Genomic DNA, 24,081 nt, shown 5'->3' with positions numbered 1-24,081 from the left:
GTGTATCTTATACTTTTAGAGCAAATGTGTTATTACTATGTATATATTAAGATAAATGCTAAGACCTGATAAAAGATTAAAAGGCTGACTCAGTTGTGTTTCAGAACGGGTCACATACAAAATAAAAACTGACATTGAAAATTTGCATTGACGCAACACAGGAGGAAGTGAAGAAATCATGAAGAAATCATAACAATATATTTTGAAGCATCTATCACGGTATACCTCTTTGAAATTGAATTTTTCTTTTACTATTTAGTTCAATATTCTGCAGTTTGATCTCTTACACATGAATAATACATTCAAACATAGCTATGAATGTTGTTTATTTTTGGTGCATGCATATAAAAGCCCTCTTAAGGAAAATTTACCAATTCAGTATTTTCTCAGACGTAAACTTGGATGGACGTCAAATATAGTAGGCCCTGGTAGAATGCTCCCTCATAGAAAATGTTCAACTGAAATAGTTTGATTCATCATTCAATTTGGTTATTTAAAATCAAGAAAAAAAAGATGCTCTATTTGTTTGAGTATTTTCTTTATCAACAAGCTCATGGCTGTCTTTCATATTAATACGTTTGGGACGGTTATTTATGGAGAGCCGTTGGCGTCCCATTTCAACAAAAAACTTATTCACAATTGTAACGTGTACTAAAAGTACCAGAATGAACAGATCAAAGAACATTGTGAACAAACACTTTTGAATTCTGGCCGTAATTAGACATTGACTTGGATCCTGGGATAATACTTGCTGTCCGACCGTCCTCGGCCATCGCATACTCCATTCTCCCTATTAGTGATTTCCTCAGGGTTTGTTTAAATTCCTTACCAATAAACACGTACAAAAAGGGATTGATGAGGCTATTCACAGCAGCTAAAGTAACTGCCACAACCATTCCTGTTTGGACTACATACACATTGTGCTTATGCATGTTTAATTCAAGAAGAACAAATGTATGAAAGGGAATCCAACAGATGAAAAAGGTCAAGATGAGTATGACCATGACCTTATAGGGCTTAGTGGTTTTGATGGTTAATCTTCTCAGCTTTATACACAAGATGATGCTGCAGCTTACAATGATCACAAAAGGAATAAGGAACCCGAAGATGAATCGGGTGAGCACCACTACTTTGCTTACAGAGAAGGACTCATAATGGACATAGCACTTTGTGACATTACCGAGGACTCTGATGTTTCTGTGGAGCAGTGAAGGCAAAGTCAGGGTAGCAGAAAGGATCCATGTGAGGACTAGCATTCCGGATGCCATCTTGATTGTCCTGTGGTTCTGGGACCACGTTGGAAACATTGCTATCACACAGCGGTCAATGCTGATCAGCATCAGTACAAAGACGCTGCTGAACATGTTGAAAAACAGTGCGGAGGAGGTGAGCTTACATAACGCCAGTCCAAAGGGCCAATTCGAGGTCATCACATAGAATATATCCATCGGCAGACAGGCACAGAACAAGAAATCTGAAATGGCCAGGCTTAGATAGAAGGTAGTATTAACAGATCTTTTCATTTTCCAGCCCGAAATCCAAATGACCACAGCATTTCCACTGAGGCCGACCAGGGCAATGATGATGTTGATTGTCAAACTACTGTATTTCCAAAAGGATGTGTTGTCTTCTAAAGTTACTATAGGCTCTGAAGTTTCATTGCCTGGAGTGTAATCCGAGTAGTCGACATAGTCCTCCAATACTTCCATTGTGTCTTTCAACAAAGTCTTGTTGTTTAAAATAAGAGCCAACTCCCTTATAATATGGTATGGAAGGATTTCACAAGTGCGGCAAGTGGCGAGTCAGTTCCTGGATGTAGTTTCAGTTCCTCCAGGCATCTTTCATGAAACAGCAATTTCTATCCCCTTAGTTCCCCTAGGTTGAGGTAATTTGGTTGTCTCTGACGTTAAAGAGTGTGACAGTTATTTCAAACAGCTTCAATTAGACCTTTATGCAGTTGAACTATTTGAACAGACTCTCCATTCTAAAGATTATCAGAGTTCAGAGATCAGAGTAAGCCCCCCCCCCCAACAGGCCTTCTAGCTTTAGCATAGGTCAGCCTAGCTTTGTGGAAGATTCTGGTCATTTGAAATCAGTACACAGGAAGGTGTAGGAGGTAGGGAGACAGACAGGTATGACAACAAGTATGACTAAAAATGCTTCTAAAATACATTGCCTGCCCGAGCTTTAACTGAGTATGTTGTTTAAGAAAGATACTGTGTTCTCAAGTGTGATGACCCTCTTTCTCTGTCTGCTGGTTCTCCTGTTTGCTGTTCTCTTGTTTACTGGCTCTCCTGTTTGCCTATCGGTGCAGGGAGCCAGTAGCCGTGGCTCAAAGGGTTGTCAGCTGATGTGGTGCAGTCAGCATTCTACGAGGAACAACATGATACAACAGGATACAGTCATAGACAGATGGTTTATCCAATCACCGGCCAAGTACTTTATGAAAGTGCCTGCCCCTATCCACCAGTTTCCATGGATGTGTTCAAAGCCTCTTGTGAATCAGGTAATTATTATTTTTTTGTTTTGATTATCTTTGACAACAATGCAAACTCAATTCGTTGTTTTTGGTTCTGCATTCTATTTCAATTTAGTTAAGATTCAGTTTCGTGTTTATCCAGGCTCACTTATTGTTCTCAAGATTTCTTGTAAATATTGTTGTCTTGTTTAGATGTTTCCTTTAAGTGCCCTGCAATTAGGTGAACTTGAATTACATGAGTGAGCTGTATGTTTGCATATTTATGTGTACACACATCATAGACTCACAAATAAAGTACAAAATGAAAATACAAACTATTATGGCAATACCAGTTATATATATTTTTAATTTTACATAAAAGCCTAAATAATGCTTTTGAACGTAGGTTTATGTTTATAGAAATGCTAAGACTTAATACAATATTAAAAAGTTGTATTGAAAGGCTAACTCATTTGCATTTGGGTAGTGGTCACGTTTACTAAAAATACCAGCACCTCTGAAAATCTGGAAGAAACAGTAGGTAGGTAAGAAGTGGATTAGTAATCATCACACAATGTAATTGTGGTGAAGCAAGCGTCTTGTCTAGTAGGCATATATCTTTTAAAAATGGAATTCATAGTTTGACTATAGGCATTTATTTATTTAAAGATTCTGCAGTGTGGTCTCTTTCACATGAATAAACATGAATAAACGAACAAACACATCGTTATATTTGGGGAGTGTAAAAGCAATCTTTAGAAAAATAGAACAATTCTGTGTTTCCCAGAGGCAAACTGTTGGGTGGACATAAAATTGAGTAGGACCTGGTGGCATTCCCCCTCATAGAAAATATCAAACTGAAATAGTTTGACGCATGAAGTCCATTAGTAATGCAGGTCAGTAAACAACGGTACAGTCACGTCTATTTATGGAGAGCCAGTGACGTGCGGTGACGTCACATTAAAAAAGAGCAACAATTGATATAATTCACTATTGCAAAAAATGTGTACTAAATTACCAATATGAACACATTTAGTATTTCACATTGTAAAATAAAATATATGATAGATTAATGAATGGCTTTTTTTTTTTTAGCTCATCATAATTGTAATCCTGACTTAATTTGAGTGGAATATTGCAGAGTAGGCCCCTGAACCCACGTGACTGGAAAACACGTGCTTTGACACTGATGGATTCGACACAAAACCAAAGCTTATATACAGTCATATGATTGACGCACGACATCATTAAAATGAAGTTTTCTCCCCATTGATCAATTGGAGTGTAGGAGAGTCACATTGAATGAGCGGTGATGCGGGTCTGTTGTCTGGCTGGACTGGTGAGGGGTCTGCACCAGACCGAGGTGAGTCCTCTGGATAAACCCCCGGTTGCCCAGTCTGTTTCGGAGCGATCTCCTGTTCACGCGTCTCTTCATCGCTGGCTTCAGTTTCCGAGGGCCGACTCGTCTCGGCTTCTTCCGGTGCCTTTTCTACCAGACGGTCGCCATCTGTTGTTTCGATACTGGAGTTCGCCTGCGTGGCTTCTCCTCCCTGGGGAGCTTGTTGTTTGTTGGGTGTCCGGAGACCCTTGACCGCCCTCATGATGTCCTGCTGGAGCCGCTGGCCGGAGTCCACAGGCTCACTCTGCTGCCCTCTAGAGGCCTTCTGTGGCACCTGGTCGAAGCGTTTCACCCCTCCGTCCTTGTCCCTCTCCTCCACGTACATCTTCGAGGGGAAAGAGCACGGGTAGTATGCATTGATCCTCAACTTCCGCTTTAAGGTCATCGCGATGCAGACGATGAGGAGCACAAAGACGGCGACCGAGGCTCCAGCGACGATATAGAGCAGGTTGCTGTGGAGGAATTCCACGACCTGATCCAGAGCGGTGGTCTCCCCGTCCGTCTGGCCAGGGGTGGGCGTAGTGCGGTAGTCTGGGAGCGGGCTGCTTCTGGTGGTCAGCTGTGAAGGACCTGGGGCCGAGGCGCCGTTCTCTTCCTCTGTGGCGCTCCCCTCTGCTAGGATCTGGAGAGGGAATGGCGACAGGCCGATCCCGTGTGGAGCCATCGGATGCATCATCAGGCTCTGTAAAACCAGAAGGTGATAGCATCACTAAATGCTTTGCAGCGGAAATGCTTTAAGAAAAAACTATATTTTTTCTGCACTTATTGATGATGAAGTTGACTTTATTTGAAATTCGTGAGGGATCAGACAGAGCCCCACATTTGCAACATGTCACAGTGAATGCAACATTCATGGCGGCAACGTGGCTATGTAGGTGTATATTATGTTGAGTGATAATAAAAAATGTGTTACAGCAAAGGTTTATCTATAATTATAATCAACGTCATTATAGGGCAGATTCCACATAAAATCGTGTCATATCTTTCTCAAACTAATGAATCGACCAGCAAAAAATGTAAGCAGCCCTCCAACTATTCCTGCTGATCCCAGCAACTTCCAGAAAAAGTGTGGGGGGAAAAAGAACGATAGTCAACAGTAAACGTATAGAATCTTCAGCGATGCAACATCTGTTCATCAAAACCCCTCCCCACCGCTGTAGTCACCGCCGCCCGGTCAGACTCCACTGTGAACCCTCAGTCATCATGGGTCCTTTTGGACTACACTGTGAACCCTCAGTCATCATAGGTCATTTTGGACTCCATCTGTCTGCAAGCTGCTTCCTGAGGTGCAACTCTACACTCATCAGGACGGCAGGGCTGGAGTCACTCATACAAAGCATCCTGCCTCCACAGACGTTCCCCATTCACACCGGGCCTTATGGAACCCTTCCTCTCCGCCGAGAAACTGCACACACACAGACATTAGATTACAAACAGACACGAGCAGGTCTACACTGCAGTGATGTTCCCCATGTTGAATCATTTAATCATTGTCCAACATTTATTTTGGTATTAACGGTTGTAAATTAATAAAGAAATGAAAATATCCTTTGAAACTAAAAATAAAAACTATATATATATATACAGTATATAAACAACTTTCCCACTTTGTTCTATGTTCTTTGTCCTACTTTGTGGTCCACCAGTCATGTAAAACCATGGGATTAAGCCTGGATGGCTCTCCTCCACCCTGGGGCCACATGCCTGAACCACTCAGCCTCAGGGCCCCAGTCCCGCCACCCTAGAGCCTGACTCGCTTCTTAGCCATCATCTGAGGTGGTATCAAGACCTCCAGCACAGACCACCAACACACAAACACGCTGGGCTTTGAACACATCACCCAATACAATAGAGGGAAAAACACTATAACCCAGTGTATTTAAAAAGTATAGTGTACTCACCCACCAACAGAGCCTGTTTCTGCTACGGCAAAGAAGGAGTGGGTATAATACAAAGCGTCTTTGAGAAACACACACTCACACACACACACACACACACAAAAGATGTCCGCCTGCTGCAGCAGTGGCACACAGCTTCGGGTTTCACAGGGGAGTCTGCATCTGGATCCTGGAGGAGAAGCCGTCGAGGAGTTACAGATCCCTCCTTCCCCCTCTGCTCGCAGGCCTCTCCTCCCCCCTCCCTCTGGCCGGCTGCCTTGTGATTCTCCCGGAGTGGAGGGACTGGCTGAGGACCGGTCGGCCGACAGATTGTTCCTGTTAGGTAGGAGGTGAGAGTATGCTGTGTGGGTGCTGGGTGCTTGGGGGGGGGGGGGGGGGGGGGGCTGGCTTGAGCTGCCCCAGGCACTGAACCTTGGGAGGGCCAGAGAAAATAAATACAGAAGACAGAAGACTGAGCACAAATGACAATAGGACTCTTGACTCAGGAAACACGTTAAAAAAGACATAGGAAATATTGACGTGGAACTAATTCTTAAAATATGTAGTAGTAGCTGTGGATGAGATCGCCCTCTAAATTACCAAATAGTTGTAATAGAAGTGCAATATGTCTGCAATATGTTCCACCATCAGTTATTTTCCACTACATCATGGATGACTCAAATTATTGTGAGATTACACACACAGTCACAGACAGTGTTCTGGACTTCCCCGTCCTGGTAATTCTCTTAATAGGGGTTTGTCTTTGCTTCTGCAATAGAGACAGGCTAGTTTTGACTTAGAACATACCTGCTTTTGAGAGAGAGAGAAAGAGACACAGACAGACAAACACACACACTCTGGCAGCTCATAATAGGGTTAGCTATTAAGAGCTGCAGTATAGTTTTGAGCTGCCGTAATCCAGCTAATACAGGAAGGGGTTAATGTTTCCTGTGTGGACATACCTCCGGTAATAGCCCAGAGACAGAATTGGCGAGGACACTAGTTGAAGACTTTTCTAAAAACAACACAGAGGGTTTCTGTGGAGGCCCAGCCAGTTTGTGTGACCACTTTAGGGAAAAGAAACGACTACGGATGTTTGTTTACACTAACTAACTGCAATATCCGAGCGTGTGTGTTTGGGAAGTTAATTAATCAAAGTTAAGTCAAACTTTATATGGTTACCAACCATCTGAGATGTACTATTGATACTCAGTAGACTGTGTACACCAGTGAGCATAAAAGGCTTCATTTGTTTTACAAGAAACATACCATTAAGGTTTACTCAGATTGGGTATATGTTTGACAGGCTGTGTAACTGACAATATTCACAACACAAGTTTTTTTTACAAGGCTGTATTATAAGCCGCATGCGTTTATTTCTGTGAAAGGAAGTGGATTTCAGTTAAGCTCAGGGTCAAAATAAAACCTTTGATGAAGTCAGACATTGAGGAAGCCTGGCAGGATATTGAGCTCATACTTATGACCTCTACAGCTGCTACAGTGTTGCTCTTAGCGACTTGATTCAAAGGAAAGCAAACTTTGTGATACATGTCAAATTGAAGTTGAACATAATAGAACAGAATACCTTATAATACTAGATACACTTAATACAATACAGTAATATAATACACACATGCACAGCATTGTATAGTTAATGTTTTTGGTAAATAACTTAATATATGTAAATGCTGTGCATGGTTAGTTCTGTGCTTGTGGTTTCCTGCCTCTTCCTCTACAGGGAACACATGTGCAAGAGCATTTAACCGCAAAACATCGACTATGAAGCATAGGGACCTTATTAACACACTACTTTTTTTTTCTGAAACAGAGATGGCTTATCTTAGTTTTGGTGTCACTTAAGTTAACAGTTGACATGATTCAGTAACAGTTACAAATACAAATAATAACAACTATAACTATAATATATAGCTATAAACATCAATATAATGGGAGAGCGAGTCTATCCGTTGACCCTAGGACACGCCGCTCTGAACGAGGCGCGAGAGTCGCCAGCGCCTCGCTCCGCCTCCCTAACCTAAACCATGCGGTCGCCGTCCGGCAGAAAGCTATTGAGAGTCAGGTTGTCCCCGCTGTCCTCGTCGCTGTCTTCCGGACCCGTCAGCAGCGTCCGGTGGCCCTCCAGGTTTGCGTCGGTGCGGCCGTTGGTGTGGTTGTGGCCGATCATCATGGAGGAGAGGCACACCATCTCCGTCCCGTGCTGGCGATCCAAGCGGTACCTCCGGGACAGCTTGGTGCAGAGCACCACTGTGGACACGACGAAGACGGTCAGCAGGGCGGCCAGCAGGGCGATGACGACGAGACACTGGCTGGCCACGCCGCTCGGGCTGCGGGGGCATTCCAGGTCCCCGGGCCGAAGGGGCGCCGTCCTGTTGGTGGTGGAGGAGGGAGTAGGACAGGGTTGCTTGGTTACTGGTACCGGAGTCGCTGTCGACTTCACGGTTGTGGTGGGTGATGAATTGATAGAGAGGGGTGGGATGATGGACAATGTGGCGTTTCTCCTCGTACCGTTGGTAGAGTGGGCCCCCGTGGTGGAGGGCTCTCCTGGTGTGGTAGAGGGTGGGATGGTGGTTCTCGTTCCATTGGTAGAGTGGGCCCCCGTGGTGGAGGGCTCTCCTGGTGTGGTAGAGGGTGGGATGGTGGTTCTCGTTCCATTGGTAGAGTGGGCCCCTGTGGTGGAGGGCTCTCCTGGTGTGGTAGGGGGTTGGAGGGTGATTCTCGTTCCATTGGTTGAGTGGGCCCCCGTGGTGGAGGGCTCTCCTGGTGTGGTAGGGGGTGGTAGACTGAGGATGTCCTTTGATGAGGTAGAAAACAGGGTCTTTGTAGGAGGGGGCTCTGTGGAGTTGGGTGTGGTGGTGGTGATGTTTGGCCCCTGCGTTTTCGCAGGAAGGAATGTGGAAGTATGACCTGATGGGGGACCAGGGGTGGAGAACGTCGGGTGGATAGTTGCTATGGTGGTCTTGATCGCCCCTCCATCCGTAGGAAGGATCGGGTCAGAGCTTTGGTTGTCGGGGCTGCTGGCGGTGTAGTGATACTCCACTGCGAGCAAGAGGAAGACGCTCCAAACGGCGAGCCGAAGCATCCTTATGTTGAATGACTCCATGGCTCAGTGAGAAGTCTGCCGAAGAACGAAGCCACAAGTATTTGAAGTCAACATATACACACTAAAAGAGTTTTGATTGCACAGTTCTCATCTCAATGCTGAAAATGTGTGAGATTTCATTGAGACATGTCACTTCCAGTAACAGTATCATCTCATAATGAAGTCCATAGATTTGTCATAGGTATGTCTAAATATGTCCCGCTTAGAACACAAGATTCTGAAGTTTCAATATCAAATAAAAAGACTTCAGCCACATTCTCGTTGGTATTAGTTCCATAATGCATAGCTTGGCATATTGTTATGCAAACAAAATAAAAAATAGGGGAATCTAATTTGGACACCCATTAAACCCCTTGAATTGTAATAGCCCCCATTTGGGAAAACCATGAAGTGAAACACTCACCATTATGAGGAAGGACCATAAGGTAGCTTGACAACAGCAGACTGGTTTCAGATATCCAGAGACGTCCTGTTTTTGGTGGCAGTTGATTGTTGAGAACTGCCTGGTATAGGAAATAGGAAGTGTTGAGTTAAGCAGTATTATGTGATGGGCAGAGTCATAGAGAGAACACACACACACACTTAAAGTAGCTATTTGAAAAAGTGTGCAGATTAACTTAAACCAGCCAACAAATAAACAAGACTTAAACGCTGCTGTTTAATTTATCAACCCTTCATCATTGGACTAAATAAAACCACCACATAAAAAGATAAACAGACAACAATGCACTCAACTCATAGCTACACTCATGTAATAACAGTTGATTAAAGAGGATTCAAATGTTGCTTACCTGAATCTGTGACAGTTAGCAGAGCACTGATGGCATACACCGGCTAGAATAATCAAGCTCCATTTCAAGAAGTCTGCTACGCATGTTGTGAGCGGAGTCTGTGCCTTCCTATAGCGAGCAGGAAGCAGTCACACACTGGTTTCAACGTACTCGTGTTGAAACCGTCAACACAAGAGTTGAAATACACAAGTGAAAACCCGGTGTTGTTATCGCACTTCCTGAAAGCTTTTCGTGATCTCGTGCCATGCCACTCTTGCCATGCAGTGGATGTTTGTGGGGCGGGGAAAGAACAAAAGCCATTTTTTTTCCCAGGTGTACAATCTTTATTGTGTGAACAGAATATCATCAGGGAGTCAGGGGATGAAACAAGAGCTGAGGGAGTGCATCCTTCCAACACTGAGGAGGATTGACAAGAGGCTCCACCAATACGTAGACGTTAACATTTACACCAGAGAGAGGGAGAGAGATGCAGTGCTATAAGGCTGTCACGCCCCCCCACCCGCCCTCTCCCCTCCAACCCAGAACTCAATAATAAAAATAAAAAAAATCCTACAAGAGCTAAATTGTTTCAGAAACACTTTTTTCCCCCAGGGACCTCATATTTAAAAACACAAGTGGGCAAAAAGGGGACATTTTAAAATCTATCGTCGTGTAAATGGTTCTGTGTTAGGAAAGGAATGTACAACGGGAGAAACAAAAATAAGTAAAAGCAGTGCATTTAAACCACATACAATTCAAATTTGGCAACGCAAAGAAAAAACAAAAGTATGGTAATACTGATGTCTACATGATAATACATACTAGCACCAGAATCTTCTGTAATCGCACAAAAAAAAAAAAATACACATACACAGAAACAGCAACTCTTCAAATGTGTTCATCCATAGTAAAAAGTGGACCTGAATCAAACAGTTTTATCTCCCGTGTTGGAGGACAAATGAGGAAGTGTGACGTGTCATGGGAAAGAAACGAAAAAAAAAACTAACGATAGACGCCATCTTGGAATGAGAGCTTGGTCTGACCCCAGGGGGGGGGGGGGGGGGCGGGGGGGGGGAATGAAGCCCAATTGATTTCACCCTTTCGGCCCTGGCTCGGCCGACCTCGTCTCGTCTCTCCACGCCGACTCCCCCGTGGCCACGGCGTGGCCCCCCAGGGGAGGGGGGGGGGTGGGGGGGGGGGGGGGGCTGATCACATGGCCACCTTGGCGATCTGCTCCTCCAGCTTGGCGATACGCCGGTCCTGCAGGATCACGCGGTCCCTGAGCGACTTGAACTCCCGCAGCACCTCCTCCAGCTTGTCCTCCCCCTTCTGCGGCACGGGACACAGCAACGGGACAGAGGGTGAGTGTTACGGGCCTATGGCTGCGTGGAGGATACGGTCGCTCTTAAAAAAGGGGTGAGGAAACCCCCTTGTTTGGGCAGGAGAACTCCTGCCTCAAAGAGTATAGGAGCCGTCCTTAAAGGTCCCATGACATGCCACCAGGTGTGAGTGGGATTAACCGTTAAAAGACGTTTTGGAAATCTGCCCCTTATGACATCACAGGTGGGCGTGTCCACCTAGATGTGTGACGGATAGCTGAGTAACTTTTGCTACAGTCCACTGGGGTAGGCTGGTAGACTGATCTATCCTGCACACATCTCGGTGGACACGCCCACCTGTGATGTCATAAGGGGCAGATTTCCAAAACGGCTTGTAACGGCTAATCACACCACACCTGGTGGCATGTCATGGGACCTTTAAGGTTTGAGAGGAAAACAGGGGTTCATTAGTAGCAGGTAGGCGGTTCGATTCCTTTGGATTAAGAGCCTGAAACAAATTTGTAATCTGATTGGACGCCATTCGAAGGAGAGCAGAGCCACGTTTTATGTCCACGTTTCTGTGGCTATACCAAGGTCAGCCTCAACAATAGGTTGGGCTTCAGCACTGTATACAACCTCATCACAAAGAAAGAAAACATATTTTTACATGAATGATTTGTTTCAGTGAAAAAAGCGCTTTTGTATCGTTTAAATGTTTGTATTCAGTATGAAGCTGTAACAAAGGTATTCATCATTGTAGGGTGCACCTTCTGCTGGGGGATTTCCAACTTCAAGCAACTCGTGGCTAGTGGGGTTCACTTAGAGTATCAACTCTTTAACTAGTGTAACCAATAAACTTGCTGATTTTTGTGTAAACTGAGCAATAAAACTGAAAACAAGCCTACTAGATCTCCCCTATGAAAGATGGGGATAGAGTACAGTAGAGAGTTGATTGTATAGCTGTGAATGGGAAACATAGCAAGGTTAAATGAGAGATCGGACCGAGCTTACTTGGGTCTCTTACTCTGGACTTTATTAACCAGAGACTGAAAGCCATCGTAGGAGGGAACAAGAGTAATAGCCCTATCATAGAAAACTCTTGGATCACCCAACAGCCCCAGACGCCATAGGAATACATGGGCACTGAGTGCTCATCACGCGCTGACCACTGTAGCCGTTACGATGCTCAGTGACCTCATGTCTTGGCCCTCATCAATGCTGTATGAACCACACATCATCCATATGATTATGAACTCACTATGGGGGCGGGCTGCGGGGCCTGGGGTCCGGGGGTCTTCTGGGGAGCGGGAGGGTTTGGCGACACCTTCAGCTCCCGGTTCTTAGTGGCGACGTAGCCGTTCTTCAGCGAGATCAGGATGGGGTTGCCGTTCTTCCCGGCCCACCACTCCTCCGCCTCCACGGCGGGGTCCGGGCCGGCCGTGTCCGGGTACAGGTCGTCCTGGAACAGGTCAGACTGGGGACCAAAGCCACAGCAGCCAGAAGGGAACAGGCAGGATATCCCGTTATAGAAGAAGGCCGAATAATTGTCAATTCAGTGCAGGATGTGAAAAGTATAAATAAATGGCGTCGTTACCTTCCGGGGCACAGTCATGATGATGGGCTCACACTTCCTCTCATGCAATTTATAAAACCTGAGAGAAGCGGATTTTGATGAAAATAAAAAACATCCAAAATGCATCAGAAACAGATTCAATGTTATCAGTAATACAATTCAAATTTCCTCTTGAATGTTATTTATAAAACCTGAAGACGTAAATTTTTATATAGATATATATAGCATCTCAGATTAATCGACAATCAAATAAAGAAAAAATGGATGCAAATATGGCGAGAAGCATGAGCTGCACGCCCAGATGAGCGTGACTGCCCTCTGCTGGCGAGGCCAGCGCCATGTCACCCTGAGCGTACCTAGCAATTTCACATTTGTTGACGTCGAGGCCTCTCTTGGGCATGTAGCCCATCCCACGCTGAGGCTCCTTGGACGAGAAGGTGTTGAGGTAGTGCACGTACGGCGACTCGTCCGTGATCTCAAAGTACCGAATACTGCTGTCCCCCTGGTGGAACAGGATTGGCACATACACAAACAGCATATCAATTAGATGCAAAAACCCTGGAATTGTGGATGCCTTGCTCTAATGGAGTCAATCGGGACCATCAGAGAGCTGCATTACACGGTTGGAAATGTTTTTGTTTTTTTTGCTCACCTTTCCGCACAAGTACACGATATTGGTGTCCGGGTCGTAAAATGGCAGAAGAATGCCGTTGCTGGAGTCCATCTCCTGGACGTTTATGGGCTCATCCATGTTATCCTGAGGACCAGGGGTTTGGGAAAGGTTAGGAATGCTGTGGGTCCGTTTGTACCATTTAGCAGACCCTTTCAGCCAGAGCGCTGTGTGGTTCATCGTTATCAATGAGCAGAAATGAGTGATGCTGCTGGATCATGGATGCATACCGTTAACACTGGACAGCAGCGTTCAAACCTGCCGTCCATATACAATTTTCAGGCCCACCTGTACCCTCCTTCAGACGCCCGCTCACACACATACACACAAATTCTTTGAGAAGCAACCTACGGTTCTCCAGAGAGCCAGCTGGCGCTCGCTCATGCGGCTGAATCCAGTGGTGAAGATGCTGCCGTCTGCCAGGAAGATGGCTCTCATTGGTCGAGCTCCCTCGTGGGCCTTTTCCTTTTCCTGGAACCGAATGGTTGAACACGTCAGGGGTAGGACTGATTTAAGGGGAAATTATTAATTAATGGATCTTTTACTTTAGAAAAAAAGGCCCAATATGAGATCAGATTTAATAATTATTATTTGTAGCGATATACTAAATACTCGAGACACCTTACATGAATATAAAAGTAAGTCATTTGCTAAAAATGGCATTGTTAAAAAAAAAAAGCGATAATAATTTCACTTTTACAATGATTCATTTTTAAAGTTGACTGATCGCATACAAAACAGGGTTAGTGAAACAATGCCCCATTCATAAATGTACACAGTTGAAAAGAAAAAGGTGACACTTAAACCGCTGCCAGCGAGATCAGACCTCAGTCCAACTCCCCGTCGGCACTCGCCAGACTCACCACGATGATCTTCCCCTTGCGCGGGTCGATGACGCGCACCGTCTTGTCCTTGCAGGCGGTGCAGATCAGGCTGCCGCTGCGGCTCCAGCAGGCGCTGAAGATGACGTCGGGGTGCATGTCGTCCAGACGCACCAGGGCCTCGCCCGTCCCCACGTTCCAGATCACCACCTGGTTGTCACAGCCTGGGAGGGGCAGCGTGTGTTAGTTAGTTAGCTACCGGTCAACAAAGTTAAAGGTGCAGTGTAGTGAGTGGCCTCTAGTGGTGAGGGTGCAGAATGCAACCGACTAAATACATTGAAATAAACACTATACTATTACTGTAACTATACACATATAAGCACTGACTAGCTCTGTGGGAAAATTAAACCAACTAGTGTGACAATACAAACTGATTTGTTTTCCACCAGTTATCTGGGAATGGATGAAGGGACTTTTTATTGACTGATGGAAACCATAAGAAACCATTTTGTTCAGTCCGAGGCCTTTAGATGGGCTGGGGTTGGGGGGCTTTGTTGCGTGTCATGACGTACCTGCGCTAAGGAGGACGTTACGAGCCGTGGGGTGCCAGGTCACAATGCCCACCCTCTTGGAGTGGCCCTCCAGGACCACAGCCGGCTGCGACAGAGGTTCCTCCAAGCCGTTCTCGGGTATCTGCCACACCTGGGGAACGGGGAGGCGGTTACCATGAGGACTACCCCAAAGACTGAAGTGACCCACCCAAACATTGAGGAAAGAAGATGACTGCATAATTTATTGGGGGGGAATAGTATCCAAGATGGTAGTTCCCAGGTAAAGTAGCATTCAACGCAGTAGAGTAATTTAAGTAAATGTAGGAGTTTCTAAAGATAAAAAGGAACCCAATCCAGGAACTGCCGCCTTACCATGACCTTGCAGTCTTCAGAGCCGCTGGCGATGACCAGGTCGTTGTGAGGACACCAGTCGATGTCCAGCACGGGGCCCGTGTGACCGCACACGGTGGGGTAGGTCTTGTCTATGCGACCCGTCTGAAACACAGCACACAGGGCTTAGACCGAGCCAGTCAACGTACAAATGGAGGATTTGGATTCCTTCAAAGAGAGGAACCCAAATCACATCCTTCTCTAGTAACATAATGCATTAGTTTTCTGGCGTTTAGGTTATTCGGTCCGGTTGTCATTTGACAGATGAAACATTTATTTGTCTACAACATAGACACATACATAACAATGACACTATGGGTTGACAGAACACGACACCCCAGTTATGAGTTAGGATCAATGAGTGAAATCAGAGGAGCATCTGTCTAACAAGACTATATGCTCTCCTTCGTTTGGCCTTCATTGATAATCAATGGAAATTCCCCACAATCAATTTCTGCAGAGATGTCGGCTGTGTCCGTGTCGGCTGACATGGCGGGTATTGAATTCTAACACCAAGCAAACGGTCATTCCAATGGACGACGCATAGCAGCAAAGGTTATGAAAAAAGGAAACATGACTTATTTTCCCCACCATCCTTCACTATGATGGCTGACAGTCTTTCACTTTGCATTAGTCCAGCTCCCCTGGTCTAAGGCAAGGTCTTCTTTCAGCCACGGGTACATCACATGGTTAGAGAGGCTACCGCCTTGTCACTTTGGCTTATCTCAGCAGTTAACTCAACGTTTTCACAATTTGTATTCACAGATCCTAACCTTGGGTAGCATGGCACATACAAGTTACGTTGAAATGGCCTCCAGACACCATAGAGATGAATGAAGCCCTTTATTCAACACAAGTAATGCCATTTCGATTTGACGGGTTGGGCTATTTCAACGTCAGGGCCACGACATGGCCAACGTTGTTTTACGTTCCGATCTTTTCTTCCGAAAGCTCACCTTCTGTAGCGGGAGCACCAGGAAGGCTCCGCCCCCGCTCGCATCGATGATGATGGCCACGAAGTTGGGGTTGACGGCGCAGAAGGAGGAGTCCCACGTCACCCGGGAGACGCGGATGTCGTCGTAGATCTGGTCGTTCCGCACTGCCTGGCCGAACACATGCCGGAACTTGCTCTGTCGCACAACGCGCCTCAACATATCTGAAGGAGCAGAGGGATGATGTTCTCCGTTAGGAGGAGTGGTCTCATGACCCCGTTCTGCTAGGGGTTGTGTTTATCTGTGGCTGAAGAATGACCTCATGGTCACTGAAAAGTAACATGAGGAAGGGGACTGAAAAAGGTTATCAAGTGGTTTACTGTAGGACAATATTACATCAGCGACATGCAAACTTTACTGGACAATCCCTCTTGGGCTTTTAAAGTTAGATTGGTAGAGTGTGATTATAGATTGATTATAGATTGTTTGATTTTTATTCTGCTTGCATTACATCTATTAAGTAAGGTCTCTTGGTTCTTTTTTAAAATATGAAGAGTAATTTAGTATCTGAAATTTTACTTACACATTTAAAATAAAGTGCATGTTATCACCCCATGGATGTTAGGGTATGGGTTTAGACTAGACTACTAAATAGACTACTAAAGTAGGATGGATTGATACACAAATAAACAGTGAAGGTAATTAACCATGCAATGTGAACCTTTTCCCCCCTCTTTTAGGAGGCTATGAACATGCCACTAAGGGGCAGAACATCTGAGATTCAAGTCAGGCTGCACAACACAAGATCAGATTACGACCGACCGCATGAATCACAGACATGTGGAAAAATGTGCACAGCCTCAAATACGAAAACACAAAACAAAAAGTCGAGCTTATTCAACTCATGAATTGCTCTTTTTGCATAACCCGATGATGTGCTCCAAGACGCAAAACGTCTGGAGAGTTTCACACCTCTGGTTGTTGATATGTATATCCCATGATGTAGTTCTATTGACATTTGATGGGGGGGGGGGTGACCTCATATCCTCACATGACAGAAGATGGCCGAACACAATGTTCTATGCAGCTTCCTACAGTAGAAGCTCTGCCTCTACAGCCAAAACACTAGAAAAAAAAAAGCTTCTCCACTAGACCCTGTAGTCCTACCACACTGACCCACTTTCTCTACCTCAATCACACGACTGGTTTGCAATAGGCCTACCACCTGGTATCCAGCGTGAACATCATAATGGCCATGATGGCCAAAGTTAAATGGCCTTCTGACCCTTAATTGTGAGACACTACACTATGTTACTCCTCTCGGTATGAAGGAGTTTGTAGGGCAAACATTGTTGTACGTGATGGGCCAAAGTCTACACAAGCCGACTGTAGCCTTTGTTATTAATACAAGACGTCCCCATTCCATTAACATATAGACTGTTTTCGTTCATGTTTTGGTGATGAAATGCAGCCCGTTGCATCCCTTGCAGAACAGGATGCTGGAAACCATTGGGAGTATGGTCGTAGATAAACACTTGGTTTACAATATATCCACGACCATAATCAAGCAAAGGTTAGTATGCATTCTAGTCAATCAGATAAAGAAATGTGGACACCATTCATATCTCCATTCCGCTGCATTGCTTTGCATCGCCTACCAGGGTGCCGGAGAGTGGCAATGCAATGTGCAGTCGATTGTAACACAGATAAAGGAGAAAGCCGGGTCGTAACGGAGGGGGTGCGTTTTCTAAAAGCAAAAACTACACGTACGGCTGTTGGATTATGCAATATTTTCTTACAGAAAGTTGCATTGGTAAATGTGCCAAAGTACAGCATGCATGCATTTCATAATGGGGATGGGTGGGCACGATTTTAAAAAGATGTGATGCCACGAGTTAGCAAAGCTATCGCAGCGCTAGCCGTGGACCACCAGCAGCTGCGATCTATTATGACGCAAGGGTCGGTCTCTTCATCCATGGTTTCGGGACGACGTCCAGTGACAGTGGTGAAATGCTGCTGGCGCTGCGGGAATAGGTGCGAAATACTGAGTGCAAAAATAAAACCATCGAGAGGATTCTTACCTTCTAAATCTATGCACCGTTTTCTTAACGAACGAAACAATCAATCAGAACACATGAATATGTTTGTTAAGGCGCGCCCTTCTTCAGGATGTCTCCCTTGTTTTCCCCAAGACGTCCGAGCTGCTCCGTTTCTTTCCTTTCTCCCTGCAAATGTATGAACCGGAAGCTGCGGGTGAATCGGGTGATGATTCGTGGGGCCAATGATCTTAAAAAAGCATGCCTTTCACCGCTGAGTCGTTAGCAATCCTGGCCGATGCTCAACGTTATTATACATCCAGTCCTATACGTTGCCGCCTGGGCTCAACACATGCGCAAACGAGACACCCCCCTATTGGCATTGGAAAGAAAGGATTGGATGAAATACTCCTTTAGTGACTGATGTTGTCTGGTTGTAGTAAATGAACCAACGCGATTGGCTGTCCGGGCCCATTCTCTGCTTTAGAGTTAAATGCACGTTTTCCCTGTAGATCTCCCATCTCAAAATATATATGTGTACACATAACATTTGATGACCATTTAGGTTCTGTAGGACGCAAATTAATATACCATATATAAATAATATTTTTACAAATAATATTATGAACCTATACCAATCAGAATGAAATAAGCATTCAAATAATATGAATATTATCTAATAGAAATAGTTTTTTAATCGGCTGCTAATTTAGACAATGCATTGTTTGAAAGGGATCCAGCCATCTGTCCTCCATGAATCACAGACTTTGAAGCAACCCTGATGGGAAACATAAACAAGTCTACCGTAAAGTCTCTGCACAACAATGAAATTCACTCACTTGTGAGGGATGGTAAGGGAACCAAGCTGTAAGGAATCACCTTCTACTCAAACCCGAGTAGTAATAGTTTCTTTCTCTGTTGGACATCAAGCTTCGTAAGATGCAGAGAGCTTTTGTGCTGTTGTAGACTACTGCTCATTAATTTTACAGGAGGCTGACTGGAATGGTTACCCATCATCAGTCATTGCTGAACATTAATTGGTTACTGAATATTCATAATTATAAGTTAATTCAATGTTTGCCCTGTGTGTGTGTGTGTGTGTGTGTGTGTGTGTGTGTGTGTGAGGGAGATAGAGAGGGTGTTAATGAGAGAGAGTGGAAGTAGTGAGAGAGAGAGAGAGCTTGGTAGTGAGAGAAGACCGACGGAGGGTGGGATAGTGAGAGATATAGGTAGGGAGATAGAGAGACAGAGAGAGAGAGAAGGAGGGAGAGGTAGTGAGAGAGAGCGGTAGGGAGAGAGAGACAGAGAGAGCGTGAGATAGAGAGGGCGTGAGAGAATAAGTATAAGATCGATAGAGAGAGGGAGAGAGGGTGATAATGAGAGAGAGTGGAGGTAGTGAGAGAGAGCGGGACCGAAGAAGGGTGGGATAGTGAGAGAGAGAGGTAGGGAGAGAGAAAGATAGTCAAAGAGAGAAAGTCAGGGAAAGAAGTAGCGAGACAGAAAGACAGAAGCAGGTAAAGGTAGTGAGAGAGAGAGGTAGGGAGAGAAAGACAGAGCGAGCGAGAGAGTGAGAGAGAGAGAGAGAGAGTGCAAGAGAGAGAGAGAGAGAGAGAGAGAGAGAGGGCGTGAGAGAATAATATATACAAGATCAAGTCAAGCATTACCCTTCTTCTGCGGTGGGTTCACTTCTGACGGCCTCTCCACGGGTCTCTTAGGTTTCTTGGGCACATCGAAGGTGTCCTTCATCTGGGACACCTTGGTGCTCTGGCTGTGCTCCACCACGGCCGGCTGAGCCCGCCCGCCCCCGTCCGGCCTCGACACTCCCGGACGCCGGCGTCCTTGGTGCAGCTGGTTGGTCTCCTTGATGAGCTCCGCCACGGGCTTGTAGGAGCTCCCCTTGTCCTCGGGTTCTGCCTCCGCCGGCGTCGCGATGCGGTCAGCGGTCCGGCGGCGGTCTCTGGACCTCTGGACCGGCGCAGCGTCACGCCCAGGCTCAGGCCGCACGCCCCGCCCGCCCGAGACCACGGGCGGCCGCGGTGGCGGTGCTCCTTTGTCTTCGGTAGTCTCACGGAGCACGGAGCTTTGCCACCTGTCTGCCAACGCCTCCTCTTGCAGCATGTCGATGTTCCTCAGCTCGCAGTCCGGGGACAGCTTCTCCATACGACTGCAGTAGTCGAAATCGATCATGTCTCTGAACTTATCGTTGATGTTCCGCGGCCTTTGGCGTCTCCTGGGTTCATGTTGATAGTCTGCGGACTGGCGTCGGGCGTTTGACGGCATGGTGTACGTGCCCATGTCATCCCAAAACAAGGCCATGTCCTGATTGGTCACAACGTCTTGTGGAACCATGCCTGTGTTGAAATCAACCGTGTGCCGCCGCTTCACCTTCTCGTCCTTATCCGCGTGGCTCCTGCCTCTCCTCTTGACCTCGCCGGTGTTCAGCTGGGCCATTCGGAGCTTGATAAGGGAATTCTTTGGTTTTTTGGGGACGGGTGGCGGCGGGCCTTTCGCTTTGGCCTTCTCGCTTATCTCGTCTTGTGAGTCAAGTGAGGTGTCTGTAACCCCTGGCGTTATCAGTGAGCTGTTCTTATCAACGCCTGGACGCAGCTCGTGAACGGAAGGCGGCTCGGTCACCATTGCGGAGAATACCACAATGTGGCCCTCCTTCTTCAAGCAGGCCGTCTGTATCTGCTCGGTCCAGTTCCCCTCACAGTGCTCTGGTAGTGGACCCACAGTGAGATGGCCTTGTTTGGATGAGGATGTAGGAGGGCCTGATGCTTGTGATACAGAACAGCTATTGCACTGAGCCAGAGGAGAGTGAGTGTCGGATCCACACGGCGGAGGCTCCTCGTCTGCCTCCTCTCTTTCCCTCCCACGCGAACTCATGCTCCCCTGAACGTCCTCTTTGGCCCGCCTCGAGACGGCATCTGCAAACGTACTCCTCACGCATCGATCGCTTCCCTCGTGTTGTTGCCTGGTTCTACCGTACGACTGATGACTGTTGTCTCTTTTTTGCTGAGCCTTGCATAAAGAACCCTCCAAACTTTCTGGGTGGCCTCTAGACTCCTCTTTGGATGCGTGTCTAATTTCCCCGTCCTGATCCGAGGAGGCAGTGTTTTTTAACTGAGCTAAAGTGTTTTCCATATCTTTGGAACACTTTATGTTGGTTCTGGCCGCCCCCCCTTGCATCTCTGTTGATGGGCATTTCAGAACCGTCTTCCCAGAAGCTAGTCCCTGGCTCTTGATGGTGGGGCCCTCCTGCGTGCTGCATGGTGTATCTCCTCCACCACTATGTTTCTGAACATGGCCAGCTCTAGTATTATTGGCCCTCTCTGGCTGACACCCGATGCCTGTCACTTCAGACGAATTTAGCTCCATTACCGACCGTGAGGTCAGGCTTGTTACATTTTCTGCCATACAGTTGACCGCGGTCGAAATAGTGACAGGTCCCAGACTTTTACTTCCGTCGCTTTTACCCATTCTGTGTAGTCTGCTTTCGTTGGATTTTTCAGCCCACCTCTGGGAATGACCGGATTTTAATCCACCTGCTTGTGGAAATCCATTCTGGTCAACTTTTGAGGCAACCGACTCAGTTTGTAAATCGTCTTGGTGACTCTCCGGTCCGCTGTCATCACTGAAATCACTCTCACATTTCCCATCAGATGTAAACCGAATATCATCCTTTTCCAAAACCACAAAGTCCTCCTCGTGAGCAGGGTCAGTGGAAGCGCTTGGCTCTTTCTTGTGCATCCTGCTGGTCAGACCCCTTGCTGCCGGGCCATGATGGGTTTCACCCAGCTCCTCCATTTCAATGCTGGTGGTCCCCGCTCTGGCAATGGCCAAATCCACAGTGGTCCGCACTTTCCTTCCTGCAGTCCGCCCCGATTGTTGTGCTGTATCGGCAGGACAGAAAACAGTCTTGCGTGCTGCTGGTGACAGGGAAGGACCTTCTCTGACCCCACCCTCATGAACTCCTCTAGTTTTGAAAGAAGGGTTCTCCCCGTGAGCTGGAATAGATTTCATTGGCTCCCTGCTTTGGGGGTCTATTCTTGCAGTAGGGACTATGAACTCTGCCTGCTCAGTGGCTGGGTTACTGACACTGATCCTGCAAGTGTGGACCGGAGACGCCCCATAACTGTTGTTGCCCTCTGCCTGACATTTGGCCTCTTCTCCTCCTCCTTCTTCGTCTACATACAACGATGGTTCTGTTCCCCCCAACTGCTCCAGACAGTTTGAATCAGGACCGGGCCGCTCCTCTCTCTCCAGCCCCTTGTCCAGTTTCTGGCCCATTGAGCTTGTCGATGCGGCTGCTGCGACGTTCTCTGCTCACTATTAGAAAAGAAGAAAGACAAGTGGCAGAATTAACATTAGTATTTTTCATAAAACATTTATATCAACAGTGGGATATCGAGAATATGTTCTTTACCACAACCCTTATTATCGACTTTACTTTGATATATCTTTTAATATTCTTTTTTTTTTTAAAGGTTAAATTGGTCAAACTCGTTTAATTTACTCCTTTATAGGTCTCCCACTTTCCCTCTCCACACCATCCTCTTTATCTCTTCCCATTCTGTCCGAGTGGAATGTGGTGGCGGCTAAAATTAACGCTGGTCTGATGACCCACCACCAGTGAGTCACACTGCCAAAACAGAAACACGACAAGGGGAAAATAATAGACCAATCCTCAGGTCCCAAGGTCATATTTAATCCTGATGTGCATCCCCACATATACCGCTAGACCAAACAACTCCAAATAACGCGTCCTTTTAAGGGTTCAAAAGTGAATACGTTTCACAACTCGTATCTAAACTCATCCGGTAACATCATCAGAGCTGGTCTGGTCCAGCAGGGCATCATGCAATCCCAATTACTGCTTTGAGGATCAGGGAGTGAATGTCCTGCGTCCGACTCTTTTAATTGGCTGTGGCTGAGTGCTTGTGATTGTTTTGTTTACTGGCGACTGAAGAAAGTTTGCCTGGAATACTGAATCCGAGTCACAAGATAGGTCTCATTTGGCCGGATTGTCCTCTGGTCTCACACTTGATGATGAGAGGATAGAGTCTCTTGCAACATGATTCATGGTTGACGAGTGATCATAGAGGAAAAAAAGATTCCCAGGCTTAAGACTGGTATGGAGTAGATTAAACCCCTAGGTACTAAATGTTCTAATGTTAGTTGTATGGAGCATCGCAACCGCGTTTCCAAATAAACAGTCAACAGTTATGGTGACTTCAAACTACCCCCTGTTTGAGACAAACAGTGATCAGGAAACCAGGGCTCAACCTTATTTTATGATTTCCAAGGTAAGATGATTGAGAATTGATCTTGTATGTTCGTGGGTCTTTTTTGATCCAGAAAATCAATAACAAAAAATCCTTGAAAATCCATGTGCCATTTTCTGAACAACCCTCTATCTCAAAGTTAAGTTTAATCGTGTTTAAGATTAGAAGCCGGGTTTTATAGTCAGAAGGTCAGAAGGTCAGATGTTAACTTCTATTTTTATTGATTCAGCTTTCTTTATTTCAATTGGACGGCCAGGGTCGTAAATAGTGAACACCCTCCGACTAAAAATAGATCAAGTGTTTGCATCTGGTATCCCGATGACATCGTTACAGTATGACACGTGCAATGCAGGCCGGACTCGCACTGCACCCTATCAAACTGTTATTTTCGGATGGATCTCTTCAGGCTTACAATGGGCACAGCTGTGCATTTGGGAGGCAATGGCATTTCTGGTCATTCTCTCTCTCTCTCTCTCTCTCTCTCTCTCTCTCTCTCTCTCTCTCTCTCTCTCTCTCTCTCTCTCTTTTAACCCTCCCCTCTTCACTCCCTCAACCATCATGTGCAAATTTATAGGAGACTTGTGACTTAGTGCATGAACTATTAGCTACGCCAAGGTTATCTTTCTTCAGAGGCTAAAAACAACAACACAGCCATAGCTTTGGAGGGGGACTTGTTAGGTCTGAGTACAGCTCACAGGCAAATTACAGGGACTGAAGAGGAGATATGCAGATGCTGGGTTCAGCTGGGCATTAAAATGGTTACACAACATTGTGTGCCCTGAGATATTGATGCAAATCAGTGTGCTGGGAGGCACTTGAGTTTGAGAACATCAAATAAGAGAAAGAGTAGGACCGCACTGCAATGTATATTCACAAAAA

General features: G+C 46.0%; 3 protein-coding genes and 1 pseudogene across 6 annotated transcripts; all 4 read right to left on the bottom strand.

Annotated features, from left to right (window-relative positions):
- Positions 1 to 127: 127 nt before the first annotated feature.
- On the bottom strand, positions 128 to 1,709 carry LOC311368112 (chemerin-like receptor 1 pseudogene; annotated as a pseudogene). Its single transcript has one exon. The product of its transcript is annotated as a chemerin-like receptor 1 pseudogene (transcript).
- Positions 1,710 to 3,642: 1,933 nt separating this feature from the next.
- On the bottom strand, positions 3,643 to 5,896 carry tmem119b (transmembrane protein 119b). Of its 2 annotated transcripts, none has more exons than XM_084486760.1 (2): positions 5,759 to 5,896; positions 3,643 to 4,539 (listed from the first exon to the last, which is right to left on the bottom strand). In XM_084486760.1, exon 2 carries the CDS (start codon positions 4,531 to 4,533, stop codon positions 3,706 to 3,708), a length of 828 nt encoding a protein of 275 aa, XP_084342886.1. In that variant the 5' UTR covers positions 4,534 to 4,539; positions 5,759 to 5,896; the 3' UTR covers positions 3,643 to 3,705. The 2 variants fall into 2 exon arrangements, with proteins under 2 accessions (XP_084342886.1, XP_084342887.1); XM_084486761.1 differs by having other exon boundaries at positions 5,763 to 5,890.
- A 1,213-nt stretch (positions 5,897 to 7,109) lies between these two features.
- On the bottom strand, positions 7,110 to 9,764 carry selplg (selectin P ligand). Its single transcript, XM_084486257.1, has 3 exons — positions 9,647 to 9,764; positions 9,259 to 9,358; positions 7,110 to 8,870 (listed from the first exon to the last, which is right to left on the bottom strand). Exon 3 carries the CDS (start codon positions 8,853 to 8,855, stop codon positions 7,770 to 7,772), a length of 1,086 nt encoding a protein of 361 aa, XP_084342383.1. The 5' UTR covers positions 8,856 to 8,870; positions 9,259 to 9,358; positions 9,647 to 9,764; the 3' UTR covers positions 7,110 to 7,769.
- A 993-nt stretch (positions 9,765 to 10,757) lies between these two features.
- Positions 10,758 to 22,207, bottom strand: LOC311368087 (coronin-1C-A-like; the record flags this gene model as incomplete). 2 transcript variants are annotated; one of them, XM_084486973.1, is made up of 11 exons in its annotated part: positions 10,758 to 10,954; positions 12,203 to 12,418; positions 12,539 to 12,596; positions 12,874 to 13,019; positions 13,170 to 13,274; positions 13,539 to 13,658; positions 14,051 to 14,232; positions 14,581 to 14,710; positions 14,932 to 15,054; positions 15,906 to 16,105; positions 19,582 to 22,207. In XM_084486973.1, the coding sequence occupies 11 exons, from the start codon at positions 22,205 to 22,207 to the stop codon at positions 10,835 to 10,837; spliced, it is 4,026 nt and encodes a 1,341-aa protein (XP_084343099.1). In that variant the 3' UTR covers positions 10,758 to 10,834. The 2 variants fall into 2 exon arrangements, with proteins under 2 accessions (XP_084343099.1, XP_084343100.1); XM_084486974.1 differs by lacking the exon at positions 19,582 to 22,207 and adding an exon at positions 17,963 to 18,186.
- Between the last annotated feature and the right edge of the window lie 1,874 nt (positions 22,208 to 24,081).

This window comes from Micromesistius poutassou (assembly GCF_964030765.1).
Source record: "Micromesistius poutassou genome assembly, chromosome: 22".
NCBI lineage: Eukaryota > Metazoa > Chordata > Actinopteri > Gadiformes > Gadidae > Micromesistius > Micromesistius poutassou.
This window is presented reverse-complemented; position numbering and strand designations above follow the sequence as displayed.

Excerpts from the sequence above, each read along its gene's own strand:
- selplg (XM_084486257.1), bottom strand. The coding sequence starts at position 8,855 with ATGGAGTCATTCAACATAAGGATGCTTCGGCTCGCCGTTTGGAGCGTC.
- tmem119b (XM_084486760.1), bottom strand. The coding sequence starts at position 4,533 with ATGATGCATCCGATGGCTCCACACGGGATCGGCCTGTCGCCATTCCCT.